The 25,381-nt window shown below is 40.6% G+C and overlaps 1 protein-coding gene across 1 annotated transcript in view; it reads right to left on the reverse strand.

Annotated features, from left to right (window-relative positions):
- Positions 1 to 25,381, reverse strand: part of DCC (DCC netrin 1 receptor) — a 1,045,544-nt gene that overhangs the window by 111,542 nt on the left and 908,621 nt on the right. Inside the window, exons 16-19 of the mRNA XM_038743415.1 lie at positions 22,280 to 22,375; positions 14,120 to 14,358; positions 8,254 to 8,392; positions 2,110 to 2,217 (exon numbers count right to left, since the gene is read on the reverse strand). Of these exons, the coding sequence (XP_038599343.1) occupies positions 2,110 to 2,217; positions 8,254 to 8,392; positions 14,120 to 14,358; positions 22,280 to 22,375 (582 nt within the window). The remainder of the gene's footprint in view (positions 1 to 2,109; positions 2,218 to 8,253; positions 8,393 to 14,119; positions 14,359 to 22,279; positions 22,376 to 25,381) is intronic.

The following is a 25,381-nucleotide window of genomic DNA, read 5'->3' on the forward strand; positions in this document are numbered from 1 at the left end:
GGGAATGTGTCTATTTACTGTTGTATTGTACTCTCCCAAGCACTTAGTACAGTGTTCTACACACAGTGCACGGTCAATAAATATGAATGAATGAATGCATGATAGGGAATGAGGAAAGTGGTGTTGCTTGTACAAGATACAACTGTGACTTTGGAAAGTGATCAAAAATTAACAGGTTACCAGGACAAGTCCCAGGGAGATGGAAAATTGGAAAGCCAAATGAGAACAGAAAAAGAACTAGTTAAGGGGAATCTTTCTGGTTTAAGTAATCAATGCCCCTGGCTCTGCAGGCACCCACATTTTAAAATAGTGTTTCAGTTGTAATTAGACACACCCAAATATGAAGTAACAAATATGAAAATACAGCAAGATGATTTAAATAAATGAATTTTCAATTATTTATGCTTTATACTTCTGTAATCATTGTCTAGTTAGACTGGTCCTAGAAAAAGGGTCACATAACCAAATCTTATCAGATTTAAACTATAATTTGAGGATGAAAAACATCACTTTTACATCCTAAACACCAATGAAGAATTTTAATACCCTTGATGATGTGTGATTTACTTTCTGCATAATTAAAACAATGTTAAATAGCCTTTTCTGTCATTTTATTAGCAAAATTTTCACATTTGTGATTGTGTCCTGGTTTTTGCTAGACAAAACTTAATTGCCTATAAGAAATGCCAATTCTTGATGGAAAAATCTATTTTTTTATTTGACTTGACAGATTCAGTTGGGCTGACCTCAATATGGAAAAGTTATGCCATAAATTACACTGACTCTCTGAAGAAATCTGCTCAAGGTAAAGGTATATTTTTTTCTGCCCAGAAAGTGTTGCTTATTTTGTCACTGAAGAGCTGTAATTTGACTATCTTTTTTATAGAGATATTATTTGTATGTCAATTCATTTCAGTTTCTTCAATTTAGAATTTACTGATTTTCCACAAGGTTGTCCATAGCTAACTAGATGCAATTAAATGAAATAAGAATCATGCACATATTTAAAAAATCACAAAGACAAAGCTAGAAGCAACAGGTACAAATTAAAGCAACAAAATCTCAAATTAAAAACAATGCCTTGTTATCAAAAAGTTTTGATCACAGACATTTGCACACATGAAAGAAGTTCTTTCACAACTCTTCCTCTTGTTCACTTGACAGGTAGTGAACATTTTCTGCTTTGTTACTGTGGGAATTATAATTTCCTCAAGGAGACCAATCTTTAAGTTCAAATTTAAATTTCAAGTACTTTGCATTTTGAAAATTTGTGAAAATAAACCACCTTAAAATCAGCATACCATTTGAGAAAAGCATCTGTTGGTAGCTGACCTGGGTCCCAGTGGCTTGAATTGCACTCTTATATGCAAAAAAAGACTTGAATAACCTAACCCAGTAGTTGGAGTTAATTAGACCATAATGTGCATACTTGAAGTTGTACAATATTTTTCATAATTATATGCTATAGAGACAACTATTAAAAGCCTAAAGTGATTATTTAAATGCAAAATTGCTGATAGGACTCTATTATATTTTTCATACTAAATTAAAGTTACAAGCTACTAATGGATGTCTTAATTAGACATTGATGTTATCAGCAATATTTTGCAAAATAAAATCTGTCATTGGGAAATTTCCATTAAGTTTAATTTCTGTCAGTCAACATTAAGTTTTTTGCTTATCACCCTGGCTTTAAAGTATTATTGCAAAATTAAAATTCACCAATAAACTCACTATTTTTTGTATTACTGAGTGCAAAATAATTAAAGTGCAAAATAATTATGTTTCTTTAGTATTCCATCACTGGTTAAGTAGCTATTTTTCGTTATTTTTAATAGCTTAGAATAGCAGGCTCAGTAATTTTGCATTTTAAAAATGTATTGTTATTTTTGGCAATTAAGAACAAAGGGTGCACACATTCTCCATTCACCTTCTTGCAGTTTAACAGTGGAAATATTCCTAAAGCAATTCACCATTTCAGTTTGAAATGAGAGGAAAAGAGAAAAAAAGAAATATTCTAGCAGGAAACAAATACATAAACAAAAGATGTTAAAGCAGCACAAACTAAGAAACAACAACAAAAAAGAAACATTTCAAAGTCATCCTTACCAGTAATTTTCCCATTGGCTTCCAATGGAGGCTGCCAGCTCACAATGACAGCTCGTGGCTTCCCTTCCCGAGTAATGACAGTCAAATCCTTGGGAGCAGAGGTTGGGGCTTCAGAATGAAACAAACAAGAAGGTTTTGTCATTGGGAATGAAGAAAAGCAAACATTAAAGGGATTCTCTACGGCAATCTTGCTTCTCTTGTAGTCTGCTCAGAAAATATACTCTGTTCAATTCCCATTTACCTTTGTTCAGAGCTTGAGTTGACCCAAAACAACTGATGATTGTCCTGGAAAAGTAATGTGTTTCTATTCTCAGAATTTAGGTTGACAGATACACTCATCGAGTATTCATTTTTTTCTGCAGAGTAGTAAACTCAATTCCCAATAAAAATCTTTGGTTCTTTAAACTTGTAGGTATACACATCCATCAACTAGGATCATATTTGTCTCCCAAATTACAATGGGAAGGAACATGTCTCTCATTATTGCTGTACTCTCCAAAGTACAATCAATCAATCCACAGTATTTAATGAGGGTTTAGTCTGTGAGGAGCACTGCACTAAATACTTAGGAGATAATAAGTAGAGTTAGTAGACAGCTCTGCCCTCAGAGATCTTACAATCTAGAGGGGAATCAGAAGGAGGGGGAATAATAATAATAACTGTGGTATTTGTTAAGCGCTTCTATGTGCCAGACACTGTAATAAGCACTGGAGAGCAACCATGATTAAAGATATGTGGGCATATGTAAAATATATAACTGCTGTGGGAAGGGTGATTAAGTGGGAGAGGTTTGGGAGGCAAAGAGAATTTGAGTACAGTGCCAAACAGTTCCAAGCACTTAGTAAAGTGCCTAATCCATTTAACCTTAATTAACTCCCTTAGAGAGGAAGCATAGCTTAGTGGAAAGAGCACAGGCTTGGGAGTCAGAGGTCATGAGTTCGAATCCCAGCTCTGCACTTGGCAGCTGTGTGACTTTGGGCAAGTCACTTTACTTCTCTGTGCCTCATTTACCTCATCTATAAAATGGGGATTAAGATTGTGAGCCCCACGTGGGCCACTGGATTACTTTGTATATACCCCAGCACTTTAGAACAGTGCTCGGCAAATAGTAAGCACTTAACAAATACCATCATTATTATTATTATGATCTCTGTTTTCCTCCAACTCCACACCACAATTTGTGCACTTTGAATTTCATCAACACTAAATTCCATGCTACTTCTGAGATTATTCATGCCGTTCATATCCAATGCTGTACCCTTCGAGACCATAACCTCCTGACTAAGCCTAATTCTAACCCTAAATCTTTTCCTCATGCACATCTTTATTCAGCCATTCTATATTTCCACCCAAATTACATTCTCTGTTATTGGACTTTGAGCTCAAGCTCTAGCTGAAGTACTCTACAAAAATTTGTCTTTTGTCTTCATGTTGTCTAAGTGATCTAGTAATAATAATAATGGCATTTGTTAAGCACTTACTATGTACCAGGTGCTGTACTAAGTGCTGGAATTGATACAAGCAAATTGAGTTGGACACAGTCTCTGTCCCACATGGAGCTTGCGGTCTCAATCCCCATTTTACAAATGAGGTAACTGAAGCAGACAAGTGACTTGCCCAAGGTCATATGGCAGACAAGTGGTGGAGCTGGGATAATCTGTTTCATCCCTCCTCAACTGTCTGTCTCCCATCTCCTTTCCCAATTTTTGGTTTTAGATTGTGAGGCCCCTGGTAGTAATTATAATGATGATGGTATTTGTTAAGTGTTTACTATTTGCCAAGCACTGTTCTAAGCACTGGGATAGATACAAGATTATGAGGTTGTCCCATGTGGGGCTCACAGTCTTAATCCCCATTTTACAGGTGAGATCTGAGACACAGACAAGTTAAGTGACTTTCCCAAAGTCCCACAGCGACAAGTGGCGGAGCCAAGATTAGAACTCATGACCTCTGACTTCCAAGCCTGTGCTCTTTCCACTAAGCCATGCTGACAGAAACTATTCTCACTACCACTTTCTGAGCACTTAGTACAGTGCTCTACACAAGATACTTAATAAATATTATTATTACTCCTAGTTAACAATCGTTTTCACTCTTGTCCCAATTAGATTCTAGGGAATCTAGAATCTAGTTCTGGTTTGTCTGTCCTTTCTAGACTGGGTTGGGGGTTGGATGTGGGGGAAGGAATGTGAAATAGTGTTCTATGTCAACTGGGGCCAAGGACTGACATCAAGATTGATGCAATGGGTGCAGAACTGAATGAGTGGCTTGGGTCTCTTTAACAGAGCTCAACAGAACTCAAAATTCATGAAAATAAGCACTGCGCTTAAAGTTTGCCTCTTATAATCAGGTATTCTCATGTAGAATTGGGGCTAAAATGGAAGTTTCTATTAAAAAAAAAACAAATCTATTGAAAGTATTCCCCTTTAGCACCTCAAGCTTGGGCTCCAGGCAGAGAGGTGAGTCCTGAGCCGTTTCTAACATGGAGTTCTGCTGCTAGAGCCCCTGATATGTCAGGGCACCCGTCAACTGCCTTGGTGGCTTTCTCCCTGCTCCTTCCCCTCCATTGCTCTACACTGCAGTCTGGGTTGGGCTTTAAAGTGTAGGGAGGGAGATAAAAGTCACTTTAATAATAATAATGATAAAAATAATTAATAATTGTGGTATTTGTTAAGCACCTACTATATGCCTGGCACTATACTAAACTCTGGGGTGGATACAAGTAAATGGGGTTGGACAGGGTCCCTGTCCCATGTGGGTTCACAGCATCATTCCGCATTTTATAGATGCAGTAACTGAGGCACAGAGAAGTGAGGTGACTTGCCCAAGGCCACACAGCAGACAAGTGGCAGAGGCAGGATTAGAACTCATGACATTCTGCCTCCCAGTTCCGTGTTCTCTCCACTATGCCATGCTGCTCCTGTCCCGCAGCCTGAGATGGGCCCTGCAGTGAACCAAGAGGGCTCAAGCCTGCTGATGCTGCTCCTCTCCTCCCCTTTCCACCTGTGTCGCCCGCCAAGGGTCTGAGCCGCCACCACCACCACTTTGGAGCACGGCTGCGGGGTTCAGCAGGGGTATCCACACCCACACGCAGTGTGTCCCACCCACTACCAGTCCTGAGGTGCGGCCCTGCTGTGTGAACAGCTCTGGGAGCCCAGGACCAGCTACCCATCCTACACACACACATTGAGGTGTAAAAGTGTGTCCCCAGTCCTGGAGTGCAGCCCGCGGCAGCTCCTGAAGCCACTGCCACTGCAAGCCACCTCCAACCTCCCCTGCCCCCTCCAGCCATGTGTCTCTAAGGTGGCAGATTGGACCACGAGGAGCAGATCAACACACCACTGGAGGAGGAACTAAGAGTGATGAACAGGTGGCACTGGAGTCCAAGGGATGCCAACTTCCTGCTCCACTGCCAACCAGAGGCTACAGAACCCGACTGACAGCACGGGGACGAATGAGAGCATCTTTGGAAAGGCCAAGGGGAAGATTACGGTATCAGCTCAGAGCAGGTTTATGCAAATAAATGAAAGGGCATATTAAAACCCCAACCTTTGCTCAGTACATGGACTGTCAGCCATATGCTGAGATCGCCTGGGAAGGAATGGGGCTAATGGTGCCTGATTTGGAATGAGCTGTTGTCTCTGTGTTCACTACACTACACACCACTGGATGTGGTAGCAGAAAGTAATGTCACTTCATTTTAGAATTGTGATCATAGGAACCCGGGAAAAGTCTTCCAGATTATTTACTTGATCTTCCAGTCATTCTATTCCTTTCAATTCTCATTTTAATATAATTTCAGTCTAGTTTTAACTAGGCCTATGAAGGATTTTCCATCATTGGAAAAGATAATTTCACACTTTAATAGGTCACACACACAGTCAGACTTTCCTGTGTGCTCAACCTAAACTTCTCTATCCCTTCCTTTATCTCATTACTCCTGATCTGGATGACTCTCTCATGGCACAGGATGCAATCCATTTCCAATTCTGGGTGTATATATACCTGCATGATAATTAGGCACCCTTGTGTCCTTAGTCAATGGATGATCTCAGATCTTCCACTCATTTTTGATAAATCTCTCTACTGAAGTAACTGCACTTCAAACTTCTCCCAATTGCCTATTTTTACATAATGTACCTGCCCACATTTTAAATAAAAAACCTTTCTTTCCTACGTAGCTTTCACACTGCATTATTGTAAGAAATCTTTCAACTGGGTGGCCCCAGATGAAGAGGATCTTTTCAAGTTTGGTTGGTCCTCTAGACTGTACCTCCTTGTGGGCAGAGAACATGTCTACCAACTCTGTTTTCTTGCATAGAGTTCTGCGCAGAGTAAGCGCTCAGTAAACAAACAAAACAAACAACTTCTATATGTAATTTTTTACTCAGGCTGTCTCTCACTAGAAGAATTCCAGTCCTTTTGAAAATTACTCATTTATTCCAGGAAGCTTGCTAAATCTGCTTATTAATCCACACTAGGCCACTGTAGTTTTCCATTCTTCCTTTCTGTGCAAAAACATTTACGCACACCAGTCAATAATTTGCATTTATAATACATATGGTCCTATGAAGCCACTACCTGGTCATTCAATCTATTTTATTTGTATTATTGGCCTTCCTCAAAATTAAAAGCTACTTCAAATAAGTAACTGTATTAAGCCAAGGTTATGCAAACCCTTTAGCTCCCAGTTCATCTTGTAGGTGCACAACATATTTATGGTAATGATTATAATCTTAGATATACATTGATAGTTCATTATTGTTTTTGAACTCTGTTCATTACTCCTTTTCTGATTACTCTTACTCATTTTCGTGCTTTGGATCATTTCCAAATGTGCTTCCTTCTAACTTTGTTTCTTTATTTCCTTTTCCTACTTATAATACTTCAATACTGGTTCTTGATTCTCAGTATATTGGTTGGGTTTTCCAAATATGAGTCACCTGAAAATCACATTCTGGTGATGCTTCTGTTCAATGTGCCTGGGAATCTCCGGGCATCTTACCCAGATTCCCCAACAGATTTGAGGAGCAGCATGGCCTAGGGGAAAAAGCACAGGCCTGGAAGTCAGGGGATCTGGGTTCTAATCCTGGTTTAGCCATTTGTCTGCTGTGTGACCTTGGGCAAGTCACTTCTCTGAGCCTCATTCCCGTCACCTGCAGAAAGGGGATTCAATACCTGTTCTTCATCCTACTTAGACTGTGAGCCACAGGTAGGTATCTTGTCTTTACCCCAGTGCTTAGTATAGTGTTTGGCATGAAGTAAGCACTTAAAGAATATCACTAATATTATTATTTTTCACTATAAATTTGTTCTTTAGACTCTATAGTACCATTAAGAGAACAAGAACTGATACAAAGTCCTGAACAATCAAAGCCTGATAGCTTTTTCAGCCACTCCAGGCCCCCAAAGTGCCTATAGGTCAGCTAAGGCCTGCTTACCTGGTGGTTCATTTTTGCACTTCTACTGGCTGACTGGAAACAATGTGCCCTAGTGGAAAGAGCACGGGCCTGAGTGTCAGAAGTCCTGGATTCTAATCCGTACTCTGTCACATGCCTGCTGTGTGACCTTGGGCAAGTCACTTCACTTCTCAATGCCTCAGTTACTTCATCTGTAAAATGGGGATTGAGACCGTGAGCTCCATGTGAGATGGAGACTTTGTCCAGTCCGGTTAAGTTGTATCTTGTCTTGTGCTTTTGAGCCATCTCCAACTCATAGCGATTCTTTGGATACATGGATGCCAGAACGTCCCACCTCTATCTGCAATGGTTCTGGTAGTGTATCCAAAGAACGTTCTTGGTAAAAATATGGAATTGATTGACCATTGCCTCCTTCCACGCAGTAAACTTGAGTTCCCACTCTCAATTCTCTGACCATCACAGGGGAGTTTTAACTTGTATCAGATCACTTGCTAGCCACTGCCCAAGGTAGGAATGGAATGGATATGCCTCTGTTTGACTCTCCCTCCTGTAGTCGAGTACTTGAGAGGGTACTTGTATCTACCCCAGAGTTTAGAACAGTGCTTGGCACATAGTAAACACTTAATAAGTACAATGATTATTATTATTATTATCATTGCTATTATGAAATGCTAATCTAAATTCCAGAGTCAGAAAACACGCAAGTGGTCTAAGCTTGACATACCTGCTTCATATGTGGTGGCGTGTGCGGTCATACTCCATGTGCTGGACCTCCGCCCCTTGGTCACCATGACTGAGAACTCATACATTGTGTTAGGTTTCAGGCCTGTTGCTGTGTGACTCAGAGATGTTGTATCTGCCGACTATACCAGAGAAAGCAAAGAGAATACAAACAATGGCCCCTATAAACATGGTAAATCAAGACAGCCAGAAAAAAGAATCACAAAGAAACCGACTATTCATTCATTCAGTCGTATTTCTTGAGCACTTACTGTGTGCAGATCACACAGTACTAAGTACTTGTATGTAAAGTACTATCTGCCTGGCAGCAAAAACACTTGCCAGAACAGAAGACAAAGCCTGATTGCTTTTGGCACAGTAGAGAACATTATTAACTTGCACTTCCATAAACTGTAAACAGAAACATTCTGAATTTTATAAAAGTGTTAAGCTGAAGGATAAATTATCATCAACCTTTCCCAGTGTGAGATTATGCTATTCCTAACCTACCCCTGAACAATATGCAGTACAATAAAAGGCCATCTTATCATTAATTATATTGCATATTTGTGAAGTTGGAGAGAGTTGTGATCTGGTGTATTTCAATAAGGAGACAGCTCTAGACAGAGGGAAGGTGTTGAGCCTAGGGTTGAAGGAAAGAGAGCAAAGAATGGAGCACGATGAGAAAGTGAACTTGGGGCGACTAGTGAGAGTGAGCTGGGGTGTAATGAGCTCCTTGTGTGCAGGAATGTGCCTGTTTGTTGTTATATTGTACTTTCCTAAGGACTTACTACAGTGCTTTGCACCCAGGAAGCACTCAATAAATACAATTGAATGAATGTAATGGGAGAAGAATGTGAACAGTTAAGAGGGAGAGAGCTGATAAAATCCCTTAAAGCCAATAGTCAGTAGTTCCTATTCAATGCAAAGAGGAATGGGCAACTTTTGGAAATTATTGAGGAGTGAAGAGATGAGTGCAGAATAACACTTTAGAAATGTGATCTGGACAGAAAAGTGAAATATGGACAAGAGAGGGGAAAGGCTGGAGGCAGTGAGACCAGTTAGTGCTCTGCACACAGTAAGCGCTCAATAAATACGATTTATTGATTGATAGGGCACGAGCCTGGGAGTCACAAGGTTTGCTGCCATTTGTCTGCTGCATAAGGTTAGGGCACGGGCCTGGGAGTCACAAGGTTTCTGCCATTTGTCTGCTGCATAGGGATCCGCCAAGCTAGCTCTCTTCCTCCCTTCAAGGCCCTACTGAAAGTTCACCTCCTCCAGGAGGCCTTCCCAGACTGAGCCCCTTCCTTCCTCTCCCACTCGTCCCCCTCTCCATCCCCCCATTTTACCTCCTTCTCTTCCCCACAGCACCTGTCTATATGTATATATGTTTGTACAGATTTATTACTATATTTATTTATTTTACCTGTACATATCTAGTCTATTTTATTTTGTTAGTATGTTTGGTTTTGTTCTCTGTCTCCCCCTTTTACACTGTGAGCCCACTGCTGGGTAGGGACTGCCTCTAGATGTTGCCAACTTGTACTTCCCAAGTGCTTGGTACAGTGCTCTGCACACAGTAAGCGCTCAATAAATACAATTGATTGATTGATTGATAGGGCACGGGCCTGGGGGTCACAAGGTTTGCTGCCATTTGTCTGCTGCATAGGGTTAGGGCACGGGCCTGGGAGTCGCAAGGTTTCCTGCCATTTGTCTGCTGCATAGGGATCTGCCAAGCTAGCTCTCTTCCTCCCTTCAAGGCCCTACTGAGAGTTCACCTCCTCCAGGAGGTCTTCCCAGACTGAGCCCCTTCCTTCCTCTCCCCCTCGTCCCCCTCTCCATCCCCCCATTTTACCTCCTTCTCTTCCCCACAGCACCTGTCTATATGTATATATGCTTGTACAGATTTCTTACTCTATTTATATTACCTGTACATATCTAGTCTATTTATTTTATTTTGTTAGTATGTTTGGTTTTGTTCTCTGTCTCCCCCTTTTAGACTGTGAGCCCACTGTTAGGTAGGGACTGTCTCTGTATGTTACCAACTTGTACTTCCCAAGCGCTTAGTACAGTGCTCTGCACACAGTAAGCACTCAATAAATGCGATTGATTAATTAGGCATACATTTCCTTGCTTTACGGGATATTTACACTGAACAGACAGCAGGATTGGGCAGTTGATATTGGACTGCATTTCAGTATAAAAATAACTGTATTCAACAATTGTTCTTGCAACAGCCCGAGGACTTTAAAATCATACTGTTCATTAATACACATGGTCCTTATTACTCTTCAGTCAGTCACTAATTTAAAACACCATTATGCTTCTGCTTTTCTATGATTAAAAACAGCGTTAGGATAATTATATTTTAGTGGTCTTGGAATTCACGTTATTACCAAAAAACAGACATGGTATAAAACTTCTCCATCAGTAATTTATATACTTAAAACCAAGGATTTGTCTTATTTGAGCAAATGAAACCTAAATTTATAAAGCAATAAATGGCAAACATAAAAATTTAAGTACAGTCAGTTGAACAATTGAGTGGAAGAGTAATAACCAACTGCAATGAGTCAAAGGATTATATTGACTTGCATTGCATTGTCAGAATTAGCTGACAATTGGCTCCTTAGATGCTTCATGGCTTTGAATAATAGGTTAAAAAATTTTTAGTGTAAGGTTAAAGTTGTTTTATTCCTTAGCCAAAGGATCAGAATGGCTCTTAAGCAATCGCAGTAGAATACCTTGAGGTTTTTTATGCTTCTTATAAATACAGATTTATAGTGGTATTTAGGTCTTGCACTTCTTGCAGAGTTAAATATTTATTTTGCTTTTCTAGTTGGTACCAGTGCAATTTACCTTACTGAGAGTAGACTATCAAGCAAATTCTAGTCCTCTTACATTTAGTATTTATTTAACACCCATCCCCTCAATTCCTAAGAATTTCACATTGCTTTTATTCTGTTATGATTTATTCCTCATCATCCTCCAGTGAGGGAAGACATACATTCTACTCCTGGGAAAGCAGAGGCAAACAAAGAACTTCCTGAAGTAAACTGTCCCAAGAAAGCACTGCAGTCCCAATTTGTTTAATATTTCCTAATTAAAAAGACAAATTGGCATGTGGGGAAAAGGCCACCCTAAAACATAGCCACAAATATGGTCTAAATTTTTGGGAGCAAGTTAAGGTTTAATAGGGAATGAAAGCAAATCTATTGACGATGCAGCAGCTGATACGTTAGTCAGTCAATTGTGTATATTACTTACTGTGTTCCGAGCACCATACTAAGTGCCTTGGAAAGTACAATGCAATAACAGACACAGACCTTGCCCACAATGAGATTACAGTCTACAGGGCTATGTTTAACCCTGTCGGGTCTTGCTTACTGAGTTCCTACAATTCCACCTCCAGAAAGGAAGATAGTTGTGCGGATTTGGTTCCTCTAGACCTTATTGCAGGAAGTGAAGAAGCAGAATACTGACAGGAAGGCCAAACTTTATAAGGATTAAACCTAAAGATAAGGAAGTAACGGGGATAGGGATACGTTCCATTTGGAAACCGAGAAAGTCTTTCCAAATGAAAATTTCCTTGTGACATGAATGTGTTTCCCTTACATTGTTCCTTGTAAACACATTCAAAATATACCGATTAGAAATTATTATATTTGTCAAGTGTTTACTATATGTCAAGTGCTGTTCTATGCACTGGAGTAGATATAAGTTTATCAGGTCATACACAGTCCCTATCCCACATGGAGCTCATGGTCTAAGTAGGAGAGAGAACAGGCACTGAACCCCCAATTTACAGATGCAGAAACTGAGGCACAGAGGAATTAAGTGTCTTTCTCAAGGTCAAACAGCAGGCAAATGCCAGAACTGAGATTAGAACCCAGATCCTCTGACATCCAGTACCATGCTCTTTCCACTAGGCCATCCTGTTAAGCAATCCTTTTTTTTCCCAGTGGCATTTGTTAAACACTTGCTATGTGAAAAGCACTGTTCTAATTCCAGGGTTACATGCAAGATAATCAAGTCAGATGCAGTCCCTGTCCAACATGGGGCTGAGCCATTCTTTAATAGACACCTATTGACCCACAGCCAATCAACGACATAGAAAGTGTTAGCATGGTCACAGTTGCAGCAGTGTACTTTAAAAGTCCTTCTTCAACAGGTCTGATAGGAGAATTGTAGGGAAGGAAGCTGAAACAAAACTCTACCCCCTGAACTCCCACAGAAGCTACGAGGTTATACTGAAAGGAAACTGACTCACATGGAAATAGTGGGAATGCCCCACCCATCTGGGGTTGGGGCCAAGTTCTCCTCAAGCTGATTTTGGAAAGGAAGGTCAGTTTTTAGCTCTTTGTGCTGTGAGTTTGGGACCACACCATAAAGAGTGTCATGTGGTATTCTACTTCACCTTGGGCAAGCTATCCCTGGGATAAAAAGGAGATGGGTGACTTGATTTGGGGTTAATTATACTATGAACCCTTTTTCAATCCATCAATGGTATTTATTGAGTGCTTACTGGGTGCCGAATACTAAGTAAGCACTTGAGAGAGTATAATGCAATGGAGATGGTAAACCCATTCTCTGCTCCAGCCAGTTCCCTAAATAAAGGCATTTGTTAAGCCATGTCATTAAGGCACTAGGTTCCTTTTTGGTAGACAGGCACTCAAGCTTGATACCCAGCGGTTTTAAATATCGGCTCATAACCTAGCCTTTCCAAGCTGTACTATTAAATCTAGACTCTGACATTACCTTGTTGGAGAATCTGGTTCGACTGGGATTACTGCAGCTTTCACAGAGCTCTCAAATGGATCTTGGCTGGAGTTTCTGATCCGACTCTGAACAAGTCAAAGCTTCTGAGTCTAACCGGAAACTAACAAATGCAAGACACTAATGGATGTTGAATGCTGGGATAAATGATTCAGGATCAGGCCTTGATGCCCACAGCCCAAGTTAGGGATTATCACAGGAAGAAAGCATCACCCCCAAGATTGATGTGTTCAGCATGCACAGGATTCTCTGGCATTCCTATTTACCACAGTGTAGTGCAGATAATATACAATTAAAGTTCCTTATCAAGTTTGAATCTTTCAGAGAATGACTATCCAAGGAGAGAATTCTTAAGGAGATAAAGTAGATAGTGCATGGGATGTGGGCTCCTATGAGAAAATTGTATATAGTACATTATCTCTACCAGTGTGGCCCAATTTTGGTCTCTACTTTGATGACAACCTTGGTTCTGCAAAAAAGAAGGAAATGGGATGACTAGGAACAAAGAACAGCTTAGGTGTCACTATGGGAGTTTACTAATCTCAGCACTTTAGGGTGACTAATCTAAAATGTCCCTTTAAAACAGTGTGGCTCAGTGGAAAAGAGCACGGGCTTTGGAGTCTGAGGTCATGGGTTCAAATTCCGGCTCCACCAATTGTCTGCTGTGTGACTTTGGGCAAGTCACTTAACTCCTCTGTGCCTCAGCTACCTCATCTGTAAAATGGGGATTAAGACTGTGAGCCCCCCGTGGGACAACCTGATCACCTTGTAACCTTCCCAGCACTTAGAACAGTGCTTTGAACATAGTAAGCACTTAATAAATGCCATTATTATTATTATTATTAAAACCAGAACATGGTGTTCAGGGGCATTTCATTTGAATCATGACTTTGAGAACCTTAATATTTATTATCCTTGCTTTGCAGAATTGCTCTTCTCCTCGAAATTGTTCAAGTTTCTGTATTTAAATAGGATTAATAGCTGTCTATAAAATTAAATCACTAGGTACAACAGAGACAAAAAAGCACATTCAACTGATCTATTTTAGAAGAGAACAATTCTCTAAAGTGTTGCAGTACCAAGTCGAACATCACCTTGTACTTAGCATTTGCAGAGTAGCTGGTCCTCCATCGGACGGTGTAAAACCGAACCTCAGTTGTCTTCTGATTCTTAGGGACAGAGTTGTCTGCCCAGTTGACCCTCACGGCATCATGGGTTAGAGCGACAGCTTGAACACCTACTGGTGGGAGCATGGGGGTGGAGACATCTGGGACTGAGGTAGGGAAATCATCAAGCAAAGGATAAAAATCAACTTCTAATGGATCAATGGGATCTGGGTTAAAACCCACCAAATGAGCACACCCAAATGAAATAAACAAATAAGTAAATAAAAACATAATTGAAACAAATACCAGTGATAACACATCACAATGGGTTAAATGCATGGCAATAATGATGAAAGGGAACATAGGAAGAACAGAAAAAGGGCCATTACTTCTACAGAATGTCACATCATAAACCATATCCCTGTTACCCAGTCACAGACAAAAACCTAAAGATCTACCTTGTTTAAGTCAATATTGAAGTTTCATTTCTAAGGTTTGTTGTCATAGCTCAGCGTGAAATTAAAATGCATGATTTTTATTTAAAATGCTTTACACCATTCTAAGAACTGACAGAATAAATTATTAAGTAAATCTGCAACTTTTTCAGAAATTCAACAGTTCAACATCTAGGCGATACTGTTTGCAGACCCCATGTCTGGTGCCAGGGAACTCATCAGCTATCAAGGCCGGAAACATAGTGAGAAACATTGGTGCGGGAATCCATTTGTGATAACAATGGGTTGAAAACCAGCCTTAATCCCAAATTCTGTCACTCCATTGTGGAATGACTAAAATGTTAAACCTCTTCCATGCAGTCAGACTGGGGAAAAAATGACTCAGAGACCACCACCATTTACTGAGTAACATGTACAGGTCTCTACACTTCTCCTACAACTGTCTAGCGGGAAAATCATGTCAGTAGTGCTGCAGTGGGATTACAGTCACACTGGCTTTCAGGATGTATTTTTTTCTGTTAGCTGGCCATTTTGACAATTCATTTCTCTGCTAAAACCTTCCCAGGAGTGGCTAGGAGAGCTACCCCATGAAAATTGTGGCCATGAGGCACAGCTGACCTTCCACTTACATAGATGGACATTGTGCACATCTTTGAAACCTGTGACGCTTCTTCCAACATACTTGTACATCTCTGCAGGAATGCCCTGTGGACCAGCAGCTTTATCATTTGAACTCTGATTTACAGCACTCAGTAATAATAATAATGATTATAGTATTTGTTAAGCGCTTACTATATGCCAAGCACTGTGCTGGGGTAGATACAAGGCAATCAGGTTGTCCCACGTGGGGCTCACAATCTTCATGTCCATTTGACAGATGAGATAACTGAAGTGCAAAAAAGTGAAGCAGCTTGCCCAAGATCACCCAGCAGACAAGTGGCAGAGCCAAGATTAGAACCCATAACCTCCGACTCCCAAGCCCGTGTTCTTGACATTAAGCCATGCTGCTTCTCAAGTGGTAAGGTAAGCTAGTTTGTTGCAGGAAGAGAACTTCTAGCAATAATCAGGATGGTTAATATACACTCAAGAACTCTGACGACTTGTAATTAGGACTGCAGTAAGATTGATAAATAGCTGTGACTTGTTAGCAATTAGGGTGGCATTAGAGCTACTGGACTTCGGTCCATAGGCTATCTGGAGCTCTTTGAAATATTTCTCCTTATCCTTACCCTAAGCTGCTAATAATAATGATAATTATGGTACTTGTCAAGGACTTACTATGTGCCAAGCACTGTTCTAAGTGCTGGGGCAGGTACAAGTTCACCAGGTTGGACAAGTTCCTGTCCCACATGGGGCTCACACTCTAAATCCCCATTTTAAGGATGAGGTAACTGAGGCCCAGAGAAGTTAAGTGACTTGACCAAGGTCACACAGCAGACCTATGGCAAAGCTAGGATTAAAACTTAGGTCTTTCTGTCTCCCAGGCCTGTGCTCTAGCCACTACGCCATGCCTGCACTTTTATCGCCCAGCTCTTCCTAAATGTGCTTTGTACCAGCTTCTTGTGGTTCTGGTAATCCAGTTTTTCCTCAGTCAATCACCTGTTGCTGATCTGCGTTCAATGTTCATTGTGAGTGGTCTTCAAGCAGCTGCTTGACTTCACAGTCATGTTTATTAAACCCATCTTTATCTTTTCTCTTGGCAAAGCTAAGAACATCTGCTGCTTCGCTGCATATGGCTTCTTTGACCGCTGCCCCAATGGTCTCAAGATCTGTGCTGCCAGAATATGTGAGTGAGTCAAAGGCCTGATCCACTCTGATGACAGGGTCACGATGTTTGGCATTCAGTGCCAAAACTTGCACTACGGGTGTCAGTGTAGGTGGTTTATGGTTTTCTGATAGCTGTGCCATGACTTTGCCAACTCAAATCTCAGTCTGCGGCCATATGAAAATGATCAGGCAGCGCGGGTGTTTGGAATGTAAGATCATGACATCCTATCATGCTGCCTTTCAATGACAAAACTATTCGATGCCAATGATGGGAGTGCGGAAGCATCCATATTATGTTATGCTTTGCCTCCAGCTAGACCACACAGTTTGAGATAAACAACTGCTTACTCACAAACACATTAACAAACACGGTATCATTTGTGTTTGCTTTTCCTACACTGTACCAATCTAGGCCACGTTTCAAAGTCACAGTGAACTCTGGGATTGAAATCACCTGGAATGATGTTTGTCCTTCCTCAGACTGCCTTGATACAACTAGTTTCTGCTCTGAAAAATTTATTTCTTAATGATTTCAAGTAATTTTGTCACACTTCTGGCTTGGATAAGTTGGATGAAGAAAATCTTATTTCGTATCTAGGGAAATACTGCATTTGCTGTTCTTTTAAAACTGAATTGGACAATACTTGAGGCTCTATATTGCCACTTTGTGAGTAGCATTTTTGACTGCTTGATGATTTAGAAAGATGCTATGCTAGTTCGGGACTCAAGGGTTTTTAGGGCAGTTTAAATATTAGCTTCTGGGAGTGCACACTTAAAAACCCAAGTTATTCAACAAATATCACTATTGAAGTGAAAGCAGACTCTTGCTGATATGAGATGATTGCCTTACTATGTCCATGGCATTTCATCACAATTTTTCAATTAATTATTTAGTATTTCACCAGGCTGTGGTCTTTGGAAGAAGGAAAAAAAGAGAAAAGAAAACAGAGAAAAATATGTGTTTAAAATTTAAAGGCAGAGCCCTGTTTTAAAATTTTCTTTTTATCCCCATTCCTTATGATTCCTTTAAAACAAAGTGAATCTTGGAAGTGATAATGGGAAAACTGAAGATCCTATTGTGTCTGTGAGGATCTCAGAAACTTGGGGAAAAATATTTGTCAAATATGGGATTCAACTTCTTTTGCCCAACTGAAAAAGAGAAGATCTTTTGGCTTGCTCCAATTTTGAACTCGTTTTTTGAGCATAGTTTACTGCGAGCAGCAAAAGTAATGAAAATTGCCAGATCTTTTATTGATAAGCACCTAAGTCTGATTGAATTTTAGCCCAGTAAAGATTGACAAATATATATATATATATATTTGTTTTCACTCGGTATATTTTGAAACCCGAATGTCAGTTTGTGAAGAGACTGTAAGCTCGCTGTGGGCAGGAAATGTGACAATTTACTGTTCTGTTGTACTCTCGCAAGCAATTAGTACAGTGCTTTGCACAGAGTAAGCACCAATTAGTACAGTGCTTCTCTTGCAGAGTAAGGACCAAATAATATGATTGAATGAATGAAGATGTTGGGATCTCCAAAATAGACTATTTGAACTGATTAATGAAGAACATTTCAGGTCTGAAGCAAACTATTTCTTGTTTTGGGAATCTTGTGTTTCCAATGACTAGATCATTTGGTTTCTGAAAACTGATTACTGAATGCTTCTATATATGTCCAAAGAGTGCATTTGTTGGTGTTTAAGTATGGATATCTGTCATTCAGAAAATTTCTTCCTTTAATAATAATAATAATAATGGTATTTTTTAAGCGCCTACTATGTGCCAAGCACTGTTCTAAGTGCTGGGTAGATACAAGGTAATCAGGTTGTTTCATGTGGGGCTCATACTTTTAATCCCCATTTTATGGATGAAGTAACTGAGGCACAGAGAAGTTAAGTGATTTGCCCAAGGTCTCACAGCACACAAATGGTGGAGCCAGGATTAGAACCCATGCCCTCTGACTCTTTCCACTAAGCCACGCTGCCACGCTGCTTCCTTTGACATAAGCATATCCTGTGTCTCTAAGCTATTCCTTGGACAATTACCAAAGAGATGCAACTTCTTGATTTGCTTGTTCCTGCAAAGCCTTTTGGATCAGGAGCTCATAATGAAGCTTAAATGGCCTTCTATACTGGCTGAACAGTTTCCTAAAAGTTCTTCTTTGACTGAACTGGGTTGTGGATTCTGGGACTCCATCCAAAGGAGTATGGACCATAAAGATGAAGAAAAGGGGAGCACCTAGACAGTGACTACTCTGTTTAAATGAGGAACTAACCCAGCTTCAGGCAGGTATTGGTATAGGATAACACAAACCCCGAGGGAGGTACGTTGGAACTACCCCATCTTTGCTTTGAATCTTTGTTCATTAATACACATGGTCCTTATTACTCTTCAGTCAGTCACTAATTTAAAACACCATTATGCTTCTGCTTTTCTATGATTAAAAACAGCATTAGGGTAATTGCAGTGAGCAATGAGAAGGCTTCATTTCCCCCTTACTGATCTAACTTACCTTCTACTTGGCTGAGTCCCAGCTCCATTTATCTCATCTCTGAGGTTACTTCATTCCGTTAATTCACTTCTAACTAATATTGCAAAACCTAACTCCATACAAAGGAGAGACACAACTTTGACACTGGATAATATCTTAATAGATATTCTGATATCCACATATCTGTGAGACTGATCCATTAACTATAAGGATTCTATTACTAGACCTGGAAAAAAAAACTTACTTATGGGAAGAAAATCTGTGGGACAGAAATGGAAAACCGATACAGTCTTCTCTCAATTAATACAGTTAATGGGGAGCCAAAGCACTGATGATTTAAGGCCTCAAAACTGTTTTAGCTTCCCGTTTCAATTTTCGTTTCTACCAATCATTTATTTAGTGGTGATAACAAGTAGCACTATTAACTAGCTAACTTCAAGTTTCCAGGACGTCACAGGGGAAGCGGTGGAGGGAGGCATGGAAGCGATAGAACCAGCCAGGGAAAACTGACCAGGGGAGCTGGCCAAGAGGTAATGAGGAGGTGGATGAAAAGAGCCTTTTCCCAGATCTCTAATTTCTAGGCCTTTCCCTACTCCCATCTAACAATGTAGTTTTAGCAGGCCATATGTTGTCGATGCTGCCGTTTTACTAGGCCATATTTTGTTGACACTGCAGTTTTACTAGGCTGTATTTTATTGCAACTGCAGTTTTACTTGAGCATATTATTCTCCTGGACGTCCTGCTGCAGAATGGATGTCCATTGGTGAGGAAGACCTGATTCGTAAGTTTCTGATAACTAACTGCTCTGATAATGTAAACCGATCGAGCTTCCCCTCTTTTCCTTACAGCAGTCCACTTCATACTGGAAGTGAAGGTCAACATCGGGCATCATTTATCAAAGCTGGAAGAAAGCCAGGGCCTTCCATTCCGTCTTCCCTCCCTTGGATACTGGGTATGTCTGGTGAAAATGGATTTTCTAATCTGGTGTGGTAGGAGCCCGGAAGATCCAGTGTGGGCTTGAGATGATTCCAGTAGGTCTTTAGTTGACCCAAAGGTGCAGATCCATGCTAAAGTGGGTGAAAGCATTGTAGATTTCCTCACTGTAAGCACCTCATAGGCAGGGAAGATGTCTACTGTACTCTCCCAAATGCTCAGTAGAGTGCTCTTCACACAGCAAGTGCTCAATAAATGCTTCTGATTGACTGATAGATTTATAACTTTTAGGGCTATCTTGAAGACAGCTCCTGAGTGGGCTGAGTCCTTATCAGTCCTAAAGCATCTGTCAGGGGTTCCTTTGGATCAAGGAACCAAACTGAAATGAGCATCTGGACATATCCTTTGTATCTGAACTGCCTAGCACCAGTCTCCAAACCCACCTCCACAGAAGGATGTGGGGGAGAATGAGCTAATGACCATTCCTTTAGGGTTTAGATTTATTTCAATGAAAAGGGCTCAGGAGAAAGAAGAAAAGATAGAAACAAGAGGCCATATTCACAAACTGGCTAATCAGTTTGAATTCGTTATTCTAGAGTAACTCAAGATGAATTTGAATTCATTGAATTCGTTATTCTAGAGTAACTCAAGATGAGTTTGATAACTGGTTAAACTAAAATAAAATTCAATGACAAAAATGTACCTCATTTGGTAAATATCATTTGATATAGCAGGTGCATACCCTACTCTTGACCACTGGTTTTAAGGCACTCCACCACCAGTTCCTTTTCCCTTTTACCTATTCACTTTCTTCTATTATATTTCAGCTTGGACTTCCTGTTTCCCTCTACACAAATCTTCTCACTGTGCCTTGTTCTCTAATCCCCTGCCTCTACACCCTTTCCCCTGCCTTGAATTAACTTTTCCTTCAAATCCCCAACTCAGCTCTCCCCATCTTCAAAATTCTTGTATTATCCCACCTACTCCCCAGCTCATATCCTCCCACCCAGCATGGCCTAGCAACAATAGCACTGGCTTAGGAGTCAGAGGATTCATTCATTCATTCAATCGCATTTATTGAGTGCTTACTGTGTGCAGAGCACTGTACTAAGCGCTTGGGAAGTACAAGTTGGCAACATATAGAGATGGTCCTTACCCAACAATGGGCTCACAGTCTAGAAGACTGTTGTTTCTATTCCCGGCTCTGCTACTTGACTGCTCTGTGACCTCGGTCAAGTCACTTAACATATCTGTGCCTCAGTTACCTCATATGTAAAATGGGGATTAAGATTGTGAGCCCCATGTGGGACAACCTGATTACCTTGTATCTACCCCAGTGCTTAAAAAAGAACTTGGCACATAGTAAACACTTAACAAATTCCATCACAATTCCTATTATTATTATCTCAGCAGTTCTGCCCCCTCAACCTTCTGTTGCACTTTTGTACAGATCTCTCTTTCCATACTCTATTCATTCCTTCTTCCTCCTGTCTATAAATTTCTTAGCATCAATCAATCAATTTTATTTATTGAGTGCTTATTCTGTACAGAGCACTGGACTAAGCTCTTGGGAGAGTCAAATACAACAGAACTAGAGCGGACATATTCCCAGCCCATTACAAGTTTACAGTCTAGAGGGGGAGTTAGAAATTAATATTAATGAATAAGTAATTTATGATATGTAATGTAAAAATAGGACTTTATGTTCTTTAGTGCTGTGGTGTTGGGGTGAATATCAAATGTCCAAAGGTCACAGATTTAAGTACATGGGTAATGCAGAAGGGAGAGTGAGGTGGGGAAAAGATGGTTCATTTGGGGAAGGCCTCTTGGAGAAGATGTGACCTTAACTATGCTTTAAAGGTGGGGTGAGTGGTGGTCTGGGATATATGGAGGGGAAAGGAGTTTCAGGCTAGGGGGAGGGCATGGGAAAGAGGTTGACAGTGAGATGGATGAGCCCAGAGAACAGTGAATAAGCTAGTGCTAGAGAAGTGGCGTATGCAGGCTGAGATTAATGAGGTGAGATATGATGGGGCAAGCTGAGTGCTTCACAGCACTCAGTGGGTAAGCACTCAATTTGCAAAGGCCCTGGACTAAGCCTTGATCCAAAAGAACCTTTGGCAAATCAAGCTGCTTTAGGACTGATAAAGGATGCATCCCACTTTTTTATGGTAAAAAGTTTCTGTTTGATGCAGAGGTGAATGGACAGCCACTGGAAATTCATGAGGAGTGAGGAAACATGGACTGAATGTTTTTGTTGATCAATGATCCATGCAGCAGAGTGAAGTAAGGATTGCAGTGGGGAGAGAGACAGGAGGCTGAGTGGTCAGTGAGGAGGCAGATGCAGCAGTCAAGGCAGGATAGGAGAAGTGATTGAATCAGCATGGAACAGCGCTCTTCAAACAGTACTGATTAATATTTCATGATAGTTTCAGATTATGTTGGCTGTCATAAGCCTAGATCCACTAAATTGTCCCAAGCACATTTAGAAACAAAACAACTTACCTGTTAGAGATCTGGTGGTGGCACTTTCATAGAGAGGAACTCCCTCTCCCGCATTGTTAAAGGCTTTTAGGGAGATTACATAATGGGAACTTGGCTCTGTGGAAACAATAAGATCGTACAAATTAGTTCTTGGAAATACTCTTGGTCAGCATTTTTCAGAAAGTAAATGCAAAGTGTGAAGTGAATTAGTGTTGGAAAACAGTAGGAATGCCTTAACAAGTGGCTGGATTTTCTGTTCTGATGTTCAGTTCTCCCTAGCCCCAAGAAACTTCTAAGTGACACCAGATAATAATAGATGCTAAATATCAATGCTAAAAATGGTAACTAAGAATGTTGTGGTTTTTTTTTTTTAAAAAAAACCCTCTGTTCTCTGTTCTCTCACCAATGGGCATGATACAGTACAGTTCAGTGAACCGTAAATATGACCTCAAATTAAAATGCAAAAAAAATAGTCCAAAAGATCACATGCTAAATGGGGAGGGGGTTGGGGAGGGTGGAAAACAATATGATCTAGTTAAAATCCTTAAAATAAGTCAAGATGATAGTGTGTGTGTGTGCGTGCGTGCGTGCGCGCACGTGCCCTCTCTTCTGCATCTGCCTGTATTGAACAGAGTTAAGCTTTCTGTTTATCCTGCAGGACAGGATGTTTTCAACAGGTAGAATGAAGGTAGTAACATATCAGTTGCTTCAAGGTTATTCATTTTGTCAGTAGAATAACAATTACCCAACACACATCTTGCTAAATAAATCACCAGATCAAATTCTCCATATATTCTGCATTATTAGATTGTGTGGTTAGTTCTATTTGATTTTCAAAGGCTTTAACGGACCCTTCCGTATTTCAGAATGGTAGAGTTTTTGCCTGAGCCCTAGTTACTACTCTGTGCATAGTACTGTTCATTATTTGTTTACTGAGACATTTGTGTCTTTTTGTAAACTCTTTCTGAAAACAAATACACAGATAATAGAACTCATGATAATATTTAATCTTACCAAAGGCCCATCAACACTTATGTTTCCGAAAAATTCTGGTATTCCTAATTTGATGTGTACTTCCACATATTGTATATACTATGATAAATTAGGAAAATTGATAATTAAGTGGATTAGTTATCAAAGGCTCCAGATTTAGACTTACCTCACCATTCCAGCTATACTGTAGAAGTGGAGTCATTGTAATGGTGCAGTTAATTAATATTTCAGTTAATAGGTAAGGCCTATTATCTATTTGCTGAGTGCTTACTGTGTGGAGAGCACTGCACTAGCACACAAGGGGAAGAAAACGTCCATTTGTGCTCTCCCTCAATGATTCTCCTTCTGAATTCCCACTAATCAGGCTTTCTTCCACAAGTCATTGTCCAGTTGTCAGGGAACTAGTTGAACTATTTATCAAGCTAGGGTCTCTGAACCTTAGTAGGGAGGAGTGTCCCTCCTTTTGACCATCTCCAGAAATAGCCCCACTCGAGCTATTATTGCCTTACAAGTTAGCAAGGCGATGCACTGTTTGGGACTAGAGAATCTTAAGCCTAAAACAGGCAATGAGAGATTGCTGAAATTCAGCTCAAACTTTTGGCTCAAAGTTCTGTTCTTTGGGGTTGTGATGGAGCAGAGTAGCCCTGGAGAACAGTTTCCTTGCACATGCTCAGAGTCCTACACTTTACATACAAAGTCAAAACTGAATTTCTAAAGAACTACCCCCCTACGTTAAAATCAAATGTACTGAACAATTCTGCTTTTGTTACAGTGGATACCAAATGAATTAAAATGTCATCATGTTCAGAGCCCATTATTTTGAGTTCACTTGACAGCAATTGAGGCTGTTCCAAGTGGGATACATTTTCAAGTGCTTGTAGGCAGTACTGTGTATTTCAAAATGCAGAGTCTGGTCTTAAAAATAGGCCAACAAATACCTGGGGTTTTATCCATCACCACCCTTCTCTAAAAAGAGTGCAGCAACATTCATTCCATTTTAATTTATTGTAATTACATTAATCAGATGAAAATTATTTGAAGTCATGCATATTTTCAGGGGGAATTGTGCCATGCCAGTAATTTAGAATGACTGGTCTGATTTCAAGTCATTTGTTGGGTTTGAATTTGTGGCTCTGCACTGTGCCCATATTTCTACATGATTATTTAGCTTGAGAGTTGACATAATAATACATCTGTTCTTTACCACTGATTGAGGCCAGAACAAGAGGAAATCAGCTTAAAAATACTGATTATAAGGATCAGTGACATGGCCAGAGACTAACCAATCCTCCTCAACCTCTCAGCTGCCTTTGACACTGTCGACCATCCACTTCTCCTCAACATGTTATCCAACCTTGGCTTCCTGCACTCTGTCCTCTCCTGGTTCTCCTCTTATCTCTCTGGCCATTCATTCTCAGTCTTCTTCGTGGGCTCCTCCTCCCCCTCCCATCCCCTTACTGTAGGGGTTCCTCAAAGGTCAGTTCTTGGTCCCCTTCTCTTCTCCATCTGTACTCACTCCCTTGGTAAACTCATTCACTCCCACGGCTTCAACTCTCATCTCTACGCTGTTGACACCCAAATTTACATCTCTTTCCAGTTCTCGCTCCCTCCCTCCAGACTCATATCTCCTCCTGCCTTCAGGACATCTCCACCTGGATGTCTGCCCGCCACTTAAAACTCAATATGTCCAAAACTGAGCTCCTTATCTTCCCTCCCAAACCGTGTCCTCTCCCTGACTTTCCAGCCACTATGGATGGCACTACCATCCTTCCCGTCTCACAAGCCCACAACCTTGGTGTCATCCTTGACTCCACTCTCTCATTCACCCCACACACCCAATCCATCATCAAAACCTGCCGGTTTCACATCCACAACATCACCAAGACCTGCCCTTTCCTCTCCATCCAAACCGCTACCTTGCTGATTCAGTCTCTCATCCTAACCCATCTGGATTACGCATCATCCTCCTTTCTGATCTCCCAGCCTCCTCTCTCTCCCTGCTTCAGTCTACACTTCACTCTGCTACCTGGATTATCTTTCTACAGAAACACTCAGAGCATGTCACTCCCCTTCTCAAAAATCTCCAGTGGTTGCCTATTAACCTGTGCATGAAGAAAAACTCCTCACTAC

This window comes from Tachyglossus aculeatus, chromosome 3 (assembly GCF_015852505.1).
Source record: "Tachyglossus aculeatus isolate mTacAcu1 chromosome 3, mTacAcu1.pri, whole genome shotgun sequence".
NCBI lineage: Eukaryota > Metazoa > Chordata > Mammalia > Monotremata > Tachyglossidae > Tachyglossus > Tachyglossus aculeatus.